Genomic DNA, 15,594 nt, shown 5'->3' on the forward strand with positions numbered 1-15,594 from the left:
TATCTGCGTCGACTGGGATGCAGTGGAGAGGGACAAAGGCTTTTAAGTTCCTCAGCGTGCACGTCAGAGGAGCTGACATGGACCAATCTCACTGACACCATGGTGTAGAAGGCACAACAACTCCCCTTCAACCTCTGGCATGGAGCCTCAGATCCTCAAGAAGTTCAACAGCTGCACCATCGAGAGCATCTTGACGGGCTGCATCACCGCTTGGTATGGCAACTACACTTCCCTCAACCACAAGGCTCTACAGAGGGTGGTGTGGATAGCCAAATACATCATTGGGGGCGAGCTCCTTGCAGGACATTCACCTCCCTGACCAAGGCCCTTTTCCCCCCGATTGCTCAGTTTGGCTGGGCGGCCAGCTCTAGGAAGAGTCTTGGTGGTTCCAAACTTCTTACATTTAAGAAAGATGGAGGGCACTATGTTCTTGAGGACTTTTAATGCTGCAGACATTTTTAGGTACCCTTCCTCAGATCAGTTTCTCAACATGACCAAAGTGTCTCCTCCCCTTCATCTACACTGATTTGAAGTGCATTTAGTGACATCAATAAGGGATCATAGCTTTCACCTGGTCAGTCTGTCATGGAAAGAGCAGGTGTTGTACACTCAGTGTAGATAATAGGTGGCCATTTGTGATGCAGTCACTGAGTAAAGTTCAATCACTCAACAAGGAAAAGCCTCTCCCATCAGCACTCTGCATGACTCTAATCAACAAACGGTTTGAAGTACAAACAGTATCACTTTACTGTCATTGCAGGTCACTTATGTTTTTCATTTTATTTGCTCGTTAGGTAATCAAACCTTGTGATGGATTTTATGTACTTTCAGATTGTGGCTCTGCAGCTGTGAGGAAGCCTTTACAATGTAAATAAAAGCCTACTCCAAAATATCAGGTATGAAAATTCTAGTTTACATTTTTATTCTGATTGACTAAAGTATTTCATTCCTTTTGTGTGGATATACAGTACTAGTATTATGAACAAGCAAGATTACAGATTAGGCTTTTGTTTCTTTTGCTTAGTATGCCAAACATGCAGTAAGCAATTTTATAAATGTATGGATAAAGCACTATGGAAGTTTCCATGATTGTTACTCGCCTGCATTCACTAAATTATTTGTTTAGTGAACATCAAGAAGATTTTGCATTGTCATATCTCCACATGAATAATAAACAAAACAGTGTCAAACTTTATTCCAAATAATGTTTATTTTTTAAGAATTTGGTGCCACAAATTAGTGACGTTGATGACAACCAAAATGTATTTCATATGCAAAACCCATTAGAGCGACCGTATTCGGAAACCTCCATAAGAAATTGTGAAATAAACAAGAATATTAACATGAATTATGAAATAAACAACTTAGTGCGACAACCCAGGTGAGGGATTAGTAACGTGTCAATCAAAACAAAAATCATTTCAACATGGATAGAAAAATATTTTTTGAAAACATTCATAATTACAATACAATCTAATTTCAATGCTTTTTTACCCCAATGTTTAAAGAGGAAAGGGACATGTCTGTGATATAGCTATTCTGTGTTCCTGTTTCTATCTGAGCAGATTAAGGTGCCTGCAACACCTATTCTATATGTTTTTGGCTGGCAACAGACTGGTCAGAATTGAATGATCGGTGACTGAGTCCATAGATAGATAGCGGGGCCACATGTCCATGGCAGCGTGTGGACCTCAGCACTTCCCTCCCCCTGTGGAGGTAGAGCTGCAGACTGTCGACCTCCTCAGTTCAATTTTCATAGACTGGCACTCGGCTCGCGACTCTAACCGTGTCACAGTGGAGACACCTGTCACAACTGCCTTGCCTGTTTTCATACCTTTTGACATAGGGATTCGTGTGGCTGTGGCACGAGTTGACTGCACATCCGCCCCGGGCTGAAAGGAATCACACAACATAAGACAAAAGCACAGACAGAAAATATATACTTTAAGTATTATCGTAAACTAGCACAAAAAAAAAAATATTATTTACTTTGTGTACATTTGGTGAAAACAAATTCAGGATGGTAAGCTATCAAATTTTATTTGTCACATGCGCCGAATATAACAGGTGTGGACCTTACCCTGAAATGCTTTCTTACAAGCTCTTAACCAACAACGCAGTTCAAGAAAGAGTTATAAAATATTTACTACATAAATTGAAGTAAAAAATAAATATATATAAAAATACTAATAAAAAAGTTAACACTTGTTAGAACAGTGGTGCAGAATTACATGTAAATTAAAGAAATCAATTTACAGGTTCAAGAGGGATGACAAGAGTTGGCCATATTGGATATTGATTGTGATTAGAATTGCAATAGGATTAAAGTGCTGCATTTCTTATCCTTCAAAAAGCTTCCATCCATACAGAGCCTCTTTAAATCTAGCTGTATGAAAAACCACAATGTTACCATAGCTCACCTTTAACCCTTCACAGCATTAAGAAAGAGCATTGCAAAGCTAGCGTTCACAAAAATGATTTACATTGAGTTAACAGAACTTGGGAGAGGAGATTATACATTACAGTATGCTGTTCATATTGCTGATGTGCAGGTCAGCCCACTTTAGAAGTCAAACATCCAAATTGGTCATCACTGGTCCATTTTCAGTTAAAAAGGGAGGAACATGTCAGTTTGTGCCAGTAGAAACAGATGTGTCAACACAAGACCCTTTGAGAGGGGCCTTTTTAAGGTGGGGATATGCGTGTCAATTCATTCCAGTGTTAGTATTGGTCATAGGTAAAAGGAGTGCATTTGATTTCGGTATACCTGGAAAGAGTGCTATCTAGGGAGCAGACACCACCTGATATCATTTTGAAACATTTCAGAAGCAACTGAAATATAAAAGATTGGATATCATTTAGATGGTTTGTCTGAAAAGAAAGTCACGTAATTGAAAAACTGTATTACTAACAACGATATGGAATGTATTCAGCATACCAGGTGAAAACGGTTACAGAAAATATACAATTACAAAGGTTCTCTTTTAGTGAGACAGCCGATGTTCAAATCATCATTAAAGGGAGAGGGAGAGCTAAACGGCAGAAAGAACTTATGTAAATATACTCGATTTTGACTACTCACCACAGACTGAGTTGGCCTGGATGGTGCCAAGGTGATGGGGGTGATGGTGATGCTGCTGGTCAATTTGTTGGGGGTGTTCTTCCCAGGAGCGGTGGTGATGTTGCTGGGGTGACGCGGGGAGCGCAGCACCGTACCTGGGGGTGCCTCCTTGCTCTCTGTGCTCACACTAAGGGGCCTGACCGTCACTGTGGGGCTGCTACTGCTGACGTCTGATGGCCTCTTGAACTGAGGTCCCAGGTGGATGTGGATCTTGTTGTCCTCCGTGGTGGTGATTATGCTGGCGTTGGAGTTGTATTTTCTGACGGGCATAGGCAATGTCTGCTTCTCTGGGGTCACTTTGAACACAGCCCGGCCCATGGTGCTCATGTCATGGGGCTCTGGGGATGCGGAGGCAAAGGCCTCCGTCACAGGAGTGGTGCTCACTGTGATGATGGAGACGGGGGAGAGGGGTCTGTTCGAATCTGAGTAGGAGGAGCCCTTACTCCTATCTGGGGACTTGGCCCTGGAGATGGTGGTGATGGTGACTGGAGACTTGCACCGCTCAGGCCCCCCCATCACGCCCTCACCCGGCTTGCTCTTTGAGGACACGGTGGTGGGCTTGGGAACAATGGTGATGCGAGGCCTCTGCAGGCCCAATGTGGGGATGATGGTGGCGCTGGAGAAGAAGTCCTCAGCACGAGGGCCGGTGATCTCCAAAGTGGCAGTGCTGTTCTCGTGATGCGGGGTTACTCGAATGTGCAACGGCTGGCCTGGCTTTTGGGACATGGACAGCTCTGGTGAACGAGGGGAGGAGTTCCCGTTGTCCTGAGGGGTTGGGGTCTTCTCTGGGGTGGTCTGAGTGATCGTCACTGCATCCTTCTTCTTCATCCAGGGGATCCATGATTTTCTCATGCCCAGCTCGGTGGTTGCTGGGGGGTAGCGTTCCAGCACAGTTACAGGCTTCTTCAGACCCCTCTGCCTCAGGTTGCTCATGATATGGTTCTCCTCCAGGACAGATTTCCTGATGAACACTGCAGGCGTGTCCTCCTCGGCAGGTTCACTGACCACCACGTCTGTCTGGACTGCGGTGGAGGTGACAGGGACGTCTACTATCCTCCTTCCATTCATACTGGGACGCAAGGCGCGGCTGTAGCGCTTGGTGACCTCCAGCTCTTTGGTGAGGTTGATCACTTCCTGGCTCAAGCTCTTCTTCTTGTCCTCCTCCTCCAGGAATCTCTGCTGGAGGAGGGAGTAGTCCACTTGCAGCTGGGAGAGCTGGTCCTCCTTGTTCATCAGCTCGTGGATCTTCTCTTTGAGGGCCTGGACGTCTGCCTGCAGGTCTCTGGTCCTTGCCTCCTCCATCTTGCAGCGCATCCTGAGCTCAGCCTCCTGGCTTACCGCCTCTCCCTTTTCTATGGCTTTGTTCCTGGCAGTCTGACTCTTCATTTCCTCCAGCAGCTGAGAGAGGGCATTGGCCCTGTCCTGCTCCATTCGAAACTTCTTCTCCAGTAAGTCGTACTCGTCTTCTGTCTTCATCAGGTCACCTTCCACCACCTCTAGCTGTTTGAGGTGTTTTTTTAGCCTTTCAATTTCCTGCGTTAGCTCCATGAATTTGTTTTCCTCGTCTGGGGGTCTCTTGCTGTCCTTATTGGCTTTGATTTTTAACAATACTTTTTCTGCCTCCTCTAGCCCGTCCATTCTTTTTTTCATTACGCCGACCTTGGAGCTAAGATCCCTGCACTTTTCCTCTTCACTTGCTAGTTTACTTTTCAGTTCATCTTTCTCTTTAGTAAGAGACGTCACTTTTACCTCCATTTCTGATTTCAGTCTGAGGAGCTTTTTGCTCTCCTCGATCAACTTTTCTGTGACCTCCATAACTTTACTCTGCTCAGTTTTGAACATTTTATTTAAATCATCGCTCTTTAGCTCCTCCTGTTTTATTCTCTCAGTCATGTTCCTTCTCTCATCCACTAGTATCACTGTAAATGACTTCAGCTTCATCAGGTCATCTTTTAGGCCCATCTCTGCCTTCTCAAGTCTCGACTCAGAGTTCTCCAGTTCTTTCACACGGTTTTTCACTGTGTCCAGCTCACCAGCCAAGTCCTTTGCCAGTCCTTTCTCTCTTTCTAGGTTAATATGAAGTGTTGCACACTCTGATTTGCTCGTGTTGAAAGCCCTCTCCAGTTTCTCCAGATCCACCATTCTCTTCTGCAGTTTCTCCACCTCCAGCCTCAGCTCCCGGCCGGTGGTCTCCTCGTCCTGCAGCCTTTTCCTCAACTCTCTGGCCTGGCTCTCCGTCTTGGTGATCTCCTCATCCTTGCCCTCCATCTCCAGGACTCTCTTGCGCAGGGTCTCCAGCTCCGCCATAAGGCTGGAGTTCCCACACTCCCCCTTGCTGATCTTGTCCCTTAGCTCCAGGAGGTCCTCCTCTGACTTCTGTAGTGCCTTGTTGTTCTCCTCCAGCTCCTCGATCCTGTGGGCCAGGCCTGCCAGCTTCAGGCGGAGCTGACGGCCCTGGGACTCCTGGTTGGCCAGCTTGGCAGTCATCTCCTCATGCTCCTGGGTGAACTTGGCAGCTTTGCACTCCAGCTCCGCCTCTAGCCTAAGGACCTTCTGTGCGTCCTCTTTGGTGGTGCCGCGTACAGCGGCCAGACGCTGTTCTCTCTCCTGGAGCTTACTGCTGAGGTCCTGGACCTTCTGGCTCTGCTGGTCGATCTGCTCAATGTGGAGCTGCCGCTCATCCACCAGCATCAGAGCAAAGGACTTGAGTTTGACCAGCTCCTCACGGACCTTCTCTAGCCTCCTGCTGTGATCCTTGTCTTTACGAGCCTGGTATGCCTTCTCCTGCTCCAGCAGCCTCTTTAATCTGGGAGAGAGCGAGAAGAGGGGGGGAGAGAGAAAGTGACAGACACAGAGAGCGAGAGAGATGAAGTGTGATTGAAATGTAAATTCTCAATTTGATAGGCTTTATTCAGATGTTTCACCTGATGATAATAAATCCCCCTCTGTATTAAGAGACCGTGAAACTGTATCTACTACGTTGTTCCTGCTGATGTAATTACAGTATACAGGAACAATGTAGGCCTGTTACTGTACACTGCTACATAGTACTTACAAATATTGAACCTTTGATTTTGTAAACTAAAACTAGTCTGGGAAAAAAGCATTTCAATAAAAATAAAAAGTATTTTAACTCTTAAAATGTCTTACAAATCTCCAAAGTTAAGTAACATTTCCCAGAGTAGAGGAGCCTGACCAGACTCAGAATGAGTGCCTTATCCCCAGCCCAAAACCCCGTGGGCAGTGGTGAGATCCCGGATGGGAGGTAGGCAAACAGAAGAAAAGGCATGATAGAAGAGGAAACAAAGGAGGGGGTGGGGGGCAGATTAGAAGCCTGAACCCTCATATGATTCTCCCCAACAGGGGCAACACTGCCCTTCACACTGAGCAAAGTCCCACAAGAGACATGCTAGCTAAACTGTAAAAAACACAACCAGTGTCCTTAACACGGAGTGAACCTTAACGGAATAATGTGAGTAGATGTTTAACTAATCTCTGCGGGAGTCTATGTCTCTGTGCAACTGCTATAGTGTGTCTGCTGCCTACAACAGGTCCCTTCCATATGGTTCTCACACAACCACACTAGAAACTCAGTGCATAATCAGGAGCGAGTCCTGATCATTGTCCGCTGTTGCTTTGCATTACAAACAAATGTTCCACCAGCAGCCGGTCTAACAATGCACATGATACTGTAACAGACAGACTACTCTGTTTCTTAAAGTTTCAACAGCTAAAACTCTCAGACTTACCCAGTATTAGTCGGGATGGATTCACTAGGTCCTTGCGTGCTTTAGATAGTGCTGAGCTGTATTCAGGCAGGCATCTGCTCCCTCTCACTGTGTAGTGAGAAGGTCCCCAATCCACGAGGAATTGGCCATCAAATTCCAAACATGTCATCGATGGACAATGAAAGGTGAATTGTGTAAAATTATCCCTGCTCCACTAGCTGGTGGTGATGTCATCCCTCCTCCCATTTATGCCACAGAATGGTGCTGCCCTTGTTTGGCCACAGAGGGGTTCAAGCCAGGGGGGGGGAGGCTTTTCACACTATCTTTCCTGTTCCCCTGCTCTCTTTCCCCCCCCCCCCCTTTCTCCTCCAACAGAGAAGGGGAATTGTATTTGTGAGATTCAGTAGATTTGCAGCAGCCTTTTAGACCAAAGGTAAATGTATATAGAATTATACTATGTTAGCAAGGCTTCTTTCCACTTCCAACACACAAACTGTTGTCTTGCTGACCCAATTGGTTCTTGTCCATCTTGTGACCAACCATGTTCCCATAGAAACAAGGCAACAATGCAAGGGGAAAGTTGTTGTTGTTTTGGGAACAATGTCAGACTAGTGCCAGACTAGTTCATAATTGTCTGCCCCTTGAATGCAAAGAAGTAAATCCAAATTTCGATATTTGTACAGACATATTACAGTCGCAGTTGTAAATGAGAACTTACCTGGTTAAATAAAGGTGAAATAAAAAAATAAAACCGTGTAATTAATAGATGCCAGATCCTAAGGTGGTAAGGTAAAAGTGGACTTGTACATTTTCACAACGGGATGAATTTGCTGCACCAGAAGCCCAATCCTGCAGTGGATTCAGATAATTACAGCACTGCAGCTCACTCACCCAGCCCTATGGGCCCTGATGAAAAGTAGTGCACTATATAGGGAATTAGGGTGTCATTTCAGACACAGACCATAACTCCTGGCTGGGAGCAACACTTGTGGTCTTAAAGTGTAATCATGCAAATACCACACGGATGATGTCACTGGTCATAAAACCTGTGTCACAAGGTCCAGGGTGGCCCTCACACAATCTGCCTGGCAGCTTGTCAAGCAGAAAATGCTTCAGATTAACAGCAATACAGGAGTCAATGGTTGCATGACCCACCTCAAATATTTACCATTAGCTACCACTGCATTTCAGGAAAGAGTATACAAGGCTACTTCAAAGTATCCAGATAATGTTAATGAGACCAAGTTGGCGTTCCTAATGGCACGTTTTTCCCTTTATAGTACACTACTTCTGACCAGAGCCCATAGGCCCAATTATGATATGACGTATAGTTCTGCAACAAGATACTCCCTTTATTCCACCATTCTCAGTGGTGATGATAGTGCTTAGAATATGAGCCAGGTGTCATTTCACTGATTATCATGGCATTATGAATAAGTCCTTTAGAAGGTGACCAGCATGTTTCCTGGTGGTCAGGGCTATTCATAGCCTCTCTGTTGACAGAGGCCTATCAGTGACGGCAAAGAAGGTCCAAAACCTCCTACACAACATTTCCGTGGCCAAGCTAAGCTCACAGCAGAGACTGAACTAATGTCATACCAATTACAGTTACTATAACGATCACTATAACGAATCTTCAAACAGAAAGGAAGTCACATTTGAAAATAACTCTAATTGGAATACTTTCTTCATCTGGAACAGAATTAGCTTGTTGGATTTTTTTGTTTCAGTTTAATTAACAGATATGGTCATATCAATATATTTTAATTTAGGGAAAATATACAGTATCATTTCCACGTACGAAGAACGACTGACTGACCTCATAGAAAAGGAGTGGGAGAGGTTCCACCATGGTGAATGAAACAAAGATCTAAGTGGCTTAGCAAAGTTCTCACTCCCCTGACTGACTAGCATCCTTTCACAGGTGCTCAGGGTTGTCCACTATGACATCACCTGCAGTGAATCTCTGAGATGACTGCAGCTGGGAGGAATGTGTTATCACATGGTGCTGCGAGCAGAGCGGGGGAGGTCATCGGTGACGGGGGCAACTAGAAATCTGTGCATCAGCGAGCACAAGAGCTTGCAAGTATATAGTTTGCTACAGACTCACAGACAAAGCTCACATTTATAAAGTAGAATGCTACTTTATAAAAATCTTTCAAAACTCGAAACTGAACCCGAGAAGGACATCTACTCACCAAATGAGTAATGCTTTTGGAGGTGACAATACATTTGGAGATGGATTATAATAATTGGCATGCATTTGAATTGTGCAGAGGTCACAAGTCTTATTTCACATGTTTCTGAATGTGACCCACTCAAACAAAATATGAATATAAAACCTCCAAATCTAATATTACAACATTCCATATTTTCAACACTCCCTCCACTATTTGCCTAGAGGCTCCATCCACATAAACCTAGCTAAAGGCTTTAACTAAATGTATGTACGGTTGTTGGTCAGCTTGATGTTCCCAACCTTCTTAACACTGGCCATTTCAACAAGGTAATAAGACTGAGGTCATCGGCCGTCATCACCATGCTACGTCCGACATACCGTTAAATGTCGATTTATTCACCAGTTCACTGAACCAGCCATTCTACATGTCCTCGGCACAGAAAAACAAAGTGAATCTCATGTTGAGAACAGGAGTAGGGTGACATTGCCCCTAGATGCTGATCGTGGGTCAGTTTTGCATTTCCCCCACTAATAGTTAAAGTTAGGCTTTACTGTCTGGCAGTGTAGATAATGTCCGCAAGTAAAGGTTGACCTTCCAATTACACTGAACAGAAATATAAATGCAACCTGTAAAGTGTTTGTCCCATGTTTCATGAGCTGAAATAAAAGATCCATGAAGTGTTCCCATATGCACATAAAGCTTATTTCTCTCAAACTGGGCACACATTTGTTTACATCCATGTTAGTGAGTATTTCTCCTAAACACAGGTGCTCCTTGTGCAGGGGACAATAAAAGCCCACTTTAAAATTTACAGTTTTGTCACACCACATTTTTTTTTTTAAATGGCAGTACATCCGTCGAGCCTCACAACCACAGACCACGTGTAACCATGCTAGCCCAGGACCTCCACTTCTTCACCTGCGGGATCATCTGAGACCAGCCACCCAGATAGCTGATGAAACTGTGGGTTTGCACAACAGAAGATTTTCAGCACAAACTGTCAGAAACCGCCTCAGGGAAGCTCATCTGTGTGCTCATCGTCCTCAACAGGGTCTTGACCTGATTTCAGTTTGGCGTCAAAACAGATTTCAGTGGGCAAATACTCACCTTTGATAGCCACTGGCACGCTGGAGAATCCCGGTTTCAATTGTACCGGGCAGATGGCATTGTAGAATAATAGTGAAGACATCAAAACAATGAAATAACACATATGTAATCATGTATTAACCAAAAAGTGTTAAAACAAAAGATTTTAGATTCTTCAAAGTAGCCACCCTTTATGCAAGCATTTATTTATTTTTGGTACTTTTTATCCCGTTTTTCTCCCCAATTTCATGATATCCAATTGGAAGTTACAGTCTTGTCCGATCGCTGCAACTCCCGTACGGACTCGGGAGAGGCGAAGGTCGAGAGCCACGCACCCTCCGAAACACGACCCTGCCAAGCCGCACTGCTTCTTGACACACTGCTCGCTTAACCCAGAAGTCAGTCGCACCAATTTGTTGGCGGAAACACTGTACAGCTGGTGACAGAAGTCAGCGTGCATGCGCCTGGCCGCCACAAGGAGTCGCTAGAGCGCGATGGGACAAGGACATCCCAGCCGGCCAAACCCACCTCTAACCCGGACGACGTTGGGCCAAATGGGTCTCCCGGTCGCGGCAGGCTGTGATGCATCCTGGGGTCAAACCCGGATCTGTAGTGACGTCTCTAGTACTGTGATGCGCCACTGCGCCACTCGGGAGCCCCGGTGAGTGGTTTTCTAATGTGAATGTTGTGAACAGAGTGCCCCATGGTGGCGGTGGGGTTATGGTGTGGGCAGGCATAAGCTACAGACAACGGACACAGTTGCATTTTATCGTTGGCAATTTGAATGCACAAAGATACCGTGACAAGATCCTGAGGCCCATTCATCCGCCGCCATCACCTCATGTTTCAGCATGATAATGCAGGGCCCCATGTCGCAAGGATCTGTACACAATTCCTGGAAGCTGAAAATGTCCCAGTTCGTTCATGGCCTGCATACTCAGATATGTCACCCATTAAGCATGTTTGGGATGCTCTGGATCGACATGTACGACAGCGCATAGCCACGGGAAGTAGGGGTGCTGAGGGTGCTGCAGTACCAGTCAAAAGTTTGGACACCTATTCATTTAAGGGGTTTTCTTTATGTTTACTATTTTCTACATTGTAGAATAGTGAAGACATCAAAACAATGAAATAACACATATGTAATCATGTATTAACCAAAAAGTGTTAAAACAAAAAGATTCTTCAAAGTAGCCACCCTTTTTCTTAAAGACAACTTGGCACACTCTTGGCATTCTCTCAACTAGCTTCATGAGGAATGCTTTTCCTAATGACAAAAAAAAGAACCAAAGTAGTTCACTAAGGCCTTTACTGGTCCTGTATTAGCGGACTGATACTGTAGACATCTGTAGCGTGTGCCAAAAAATTCTCCGCCCCCACATCCCCAAAATTCTTCCTGCGGCTATGTGGCAGCATTTTCCAGTTCCCGCCAATATCCAGCCATTGAAAAGGAGTCGGACAATATTCCACAGGCCACGATCAACAGCCTGATCAACTCGACTGGTTTTCTGATCCACCCCACTACATTTTTAAGGTATCTGTGACAGGTCATGTGAAATCCATAGATTAGGGCCCAATGAATTTATTTAAATTGACTGATTCTTATATGAACTGTTACTCAAAATCTTTAAAATTGTTGCATGTTGTGTTTAAATAGGCTACGCCACGTGTGCATTGTTCCAAAATGCAATTAGCGGGAACACACTGTTCTGGAAAGCACACTGCATATGCCAGTGGTTTCCTGTGACAGAGATGAAAATATTTTAGAATTTTAGAAAGAGGGGAGATCTAAAGATGCAACAACTAGCATGGTTTGCTAATATGATTAGGATTGTCTCTTTGGCTGCTGGACAATGAAAGAGGGTTGATTTGAAAACCAATAGGACTTGATAGAAATGCTAGTTTAATAATTCCCTTAACATTTCTGTGGTCTGATTTTGGCTAGTGTACTCTTAAACAAGGTAAGACATGCTTCATAAAATGACATATAACCTCCAGGTTTTATCCAATTAAGTTTATGGTTTAATACTTTCAAAATTGTTGACTGCCTATGCTCTGATTGCAGGGTGGGTGATGTGTGCAGTGTGCAACATGCGCTGGCCAGTGGCCTCTCTCTCCACTCTTGTGAACTAACCATGCCTCGCATGTCAGAATCAAGCCTTTAAATATTAATGTTAATAATCCTACATTATATTTGTCAAACATTACTGCAGTTTAGCCTTTATGTAACTAAAAGCCTGAAAGTGTGGCTACATTTCCTTGCACCTCCCTCATATCATCATCGGTGTGGACATCACCTAGGATACACTTTAATTTTTGTACAGCTAACTGCCAAAATAAAGGAAACACCAACAAAGTGCCTTGGCATAGATTCTACAAGTGTTTGGAAAGCTTTTTATACATGACCCTAGGCATAATTGCTTAACCCAGGAACCACACCTGCTTTCAATATACTTTGTATCCCTCATTACTGTACATTTATGCAAAATAGATTTGAATGTTATTCTAATTCGCCTTTTTAGAGGCACGTGTGTGAATTTCTAGCTCCGTTGACAGCCCTATTCCTTTATTTTAGTAGTACTCTTACTAGCCTTTTAAATCCCTACACACGTTGGCAAATCAAAACTAAAAACAAAGTATTTTATTTTGGGATGGTCATCTTCAGTTTTGGATGCTTGAAATTGCACTTCGGGACGATTCTGGGACGATGATGAAAACAAATTATTCTCACGCCCTGGGTATCTATATTCACGAGTGCTCCAGTGTATACATGTTTTGAATGTTGAAAACGAGTAAAGGTTTATGAACATTTCATAAATATATTGCTATGTTGTGTAACTAGCAAACTATTGGATATGAGATACTAAAAACGGTTTGGTTGGCTATTTTAGCTAGACTAACATTAGCTAGCTAGCTAAGCTAGCACTGTATCTGGATCTTCCCCTTTTCAACTGCAGTTTCAGATGAACAGCACTCAGTGAGTCAGTGTCTGCCTTTCTGAAAAAGTAGCTAGTAGAGAGGGATTTTTGGGGGGAGTTCAGAGGACTAAGTAAATAAATGAATGGCTACATAGCTAGCTAGCTACATGGAATAATGTATAATAGACTGGTACTATGTAGTCAGCTAGCCAGCTATATTGCCAGACAGTAAATCAATAATTTAGCTAATAAAAGCAGAACTTAATTAATGTTAATAAGCTAACCCCATCATTGTTAAGGCCAGACATTTGTGTCATATGTGTCATATGATGGTATTTGGTCATATGATTATTGCAGGGTTCAAAGACAGTGGAGAGAGAGAAAGCCCCGCCCATGTTGAGGCAGGGTAAAAACGAACAGGTCATCATGTGAGAATTTGAGTTAAGGGCACTATCAGTTAAATTCCTCATCTCTACAGTCGTTGCCTGCATTCTAATTTCATTTGATTGTCATGGCAGGGGTCAGAGAGTCAGTAGAGAGAGGGAGCGCACCTCCCATGTTGAGGCACAGGGAGAGGATGAACAGGTCATCAGGTGAGAATTTGGAATTTAAGTTAACACAAATAAAATAAAGGATTTCTACAGATTTTCAGCACCATTCTCTGCAGAGTTCCTCTGTGGAGATGGGAGAACCTTCCAGAAAGACAACCATCTCTGTAGCACTCCACCAATCAGGCCTTTATGGTAGAATGGCTAGACGGAAGCCACTCCTCAGTACAAGGCACATGACAGCCCGCTTGGAGTTTGCCAAAAGGCACCTAAAGGACTTTCATACCATGAGAAAAAAATATTATCTGGTCTGATGAAACCAAGATTGAACTCTTTGGCCTGAATGCCGAGGAAACCTATCACCATCCCCACAGTGAAGCATGGTGGTGGCAGCATCTTGCTGTGGGGATGTTTTTCAGCGGCAGGGACTGGGAGACTAGCCAGGATCGAGGCAAAGATGAATGGAGCAAAGTACAGAGTAGAGGTCGACCGATTAAAATCGGGGCCGATTTCAAGTTTTCATAACAATCGGAAATCGGTATTTTTGGGCGCCGACTTACCGATTTGCCCATTTATTTTTTAAATTATTTTACACCTTTATTTAACTAGGCAAGTCAGTTAAGAACACATTCTTATTTTCAATGACGGCCTAGGAACGAGGCAGAACGACAGATTTTTAACATTGTCAGCTCGGGGGATTCAATCTTGCAACCTTACAGTTAACTAGTCCAATGCTCTAACACCTGATTACATTGTACTCCAAGAGGAGCCTGCCTGTTAGCGAATGGAGTAAGCTAAGGTAAGTTGCTAGCTAGCATTAAACTTATCTTATAAAAAACAATCAATGACTGTCATTGCTCCAATGTGTACTTAACCATAAACATCAATGCCTTTCTTAAAATCAATACACAAGTATATATTTTTAAACCTGCATATTTAGCTAAAAGAAATCCAGGTTAGCAGGCAATATTAACCAGGTGAAATTGTGTCATTTTTCTCTTGCGCTCATTGCACGCAGAGTCAGGGTATATGCAACAGTTTGGGCCGCCTGGCTCTTTGCGAACTAATTTGCCAGAATTTTACGTAATTATGACAACATTGAAGGTTGTGCAATGTAACAGGAATATTTAGACTCATGGATGCCACCCGTTAGATAAAATACGGAACGGAATAAATGTTTTGTTTTCAGGGTAATAGTTTCCGGATTAGTTAAAGGTATATGGTTTAGAGAGAAATAGTCGACGCGTTATAATTCCTGTGATAACTTGCGGCTGAATTTGAAAGGGGTTCCTTCGTTATTTTACCGTTCATGTCTTCCATAGAGAATGTCTTGATCTACTTCAAATAAGGTCTGTGTTTCGTGCAGGCTTAAACCGCCTCGACGTTTTGATACCCGTGTAAATCTCACTAGGATAAGGTAACGTTTGTCAACATATTTTCATAAGTCCACTCTACAAAAAAATGTATCTTCGCTTATATTTAGCCAATATTGATCAGAGTTACCTTGTCCTATGGATATCTACACAGTTATAAAATTGGCACGGTGCTGTAAGCCTACACGAAACACAGACCTTATTTTAAATTAATCTAAAAATATCCTATGGAATAAATGAAGGAACCGCTTTTCAGATTTGGTGTCATGGGAATTATGACTCGCACTTTGGTTGTCAATTCTTACCATGCCCATTATTAAAATAGGATTTCCTGCATATAGAAATGAAAGTTTTTGGTTTTCAACATTCATCACAGGTAACTTAAACTCTATTTTTATTCAAACCGTTGAGAGTATTTGTCTCCTAAGCAGACTCTTCAGTATCATTGTCACTTCAGAGCTGTGTGCGTGTATTTATGTATTATATTAAGTTAAAATAAGTGTTCATTGTTCATTCAGTATTGTTGCAATTGTCATTATTACAAAAATGTGTGTGTATGATATATATTTTTAACTTTTTTTTTTTTTTTTAATAAATCGGCCGATTAATCGGTATCGGCCTTTTTCTGTCCTCCAATAAT

At 43.3% G+C, this 15,594-nt stretch overlaps 1 protein-coding gene across 7 annotated transcripts in view; it reads right to left on the minus strand.

Annotated features, from left to right (window-relative positions):
• LOC129824948 (filamin-A-interacting protein 1-like) overlaps nucleotides 1–15,594 on the minus strand; it is a 63,611-nt gene that overhangs the window by 17,265 nt on the left and 30,752 nt on the right. For 3 of the 7 annotated variants that reach the window (XM_055884528.1, XM_055884529.1, XM_055884533.1), the window contains 2 exons: nucleotides 3,083–5,927; nucleotides 1,189–1,892 (listed from right to left, as the gene is read on the minus strand). In XM_055884528.1, coding sequence (XP_055740503.1) covers nucleotides 1,692–1,892; nucleotides 3,083–5,927 — 3,046 coding nt within the window. In that variant the 3' untranslated portion in view covers nucleotides 1,189–1,691. Of the gene's footprint in view, nucleotides 1–1,188; nucleotides 1,893–2,738; nucleotides 5,928–6,870; nucleotides 15,158–15,594 lie in introns of those variants that run through there. The other 4 variants (XM_055884530.1, XM_055884534.1, XM_055884532.1 and 1 more) reach the window with 4 other exon arrangements.

The sequence above is a fragment of the Salvelinus fontinalis genome, chromosome 27 (assembly GCF_029448725.1).
Source record: "Salvelinus fontinalis isolate EN_2023a chromosome 27, ASM2944872v1, whole genome shotgun sequence".
Taxonomy (NCBI): domain Eukaryota; kingdom Metazoa; phylum Chordata; class Actinopteri; order Salmoniformes; family Salmonidae; genus Salvelinus; species Salvelinus fontinalis.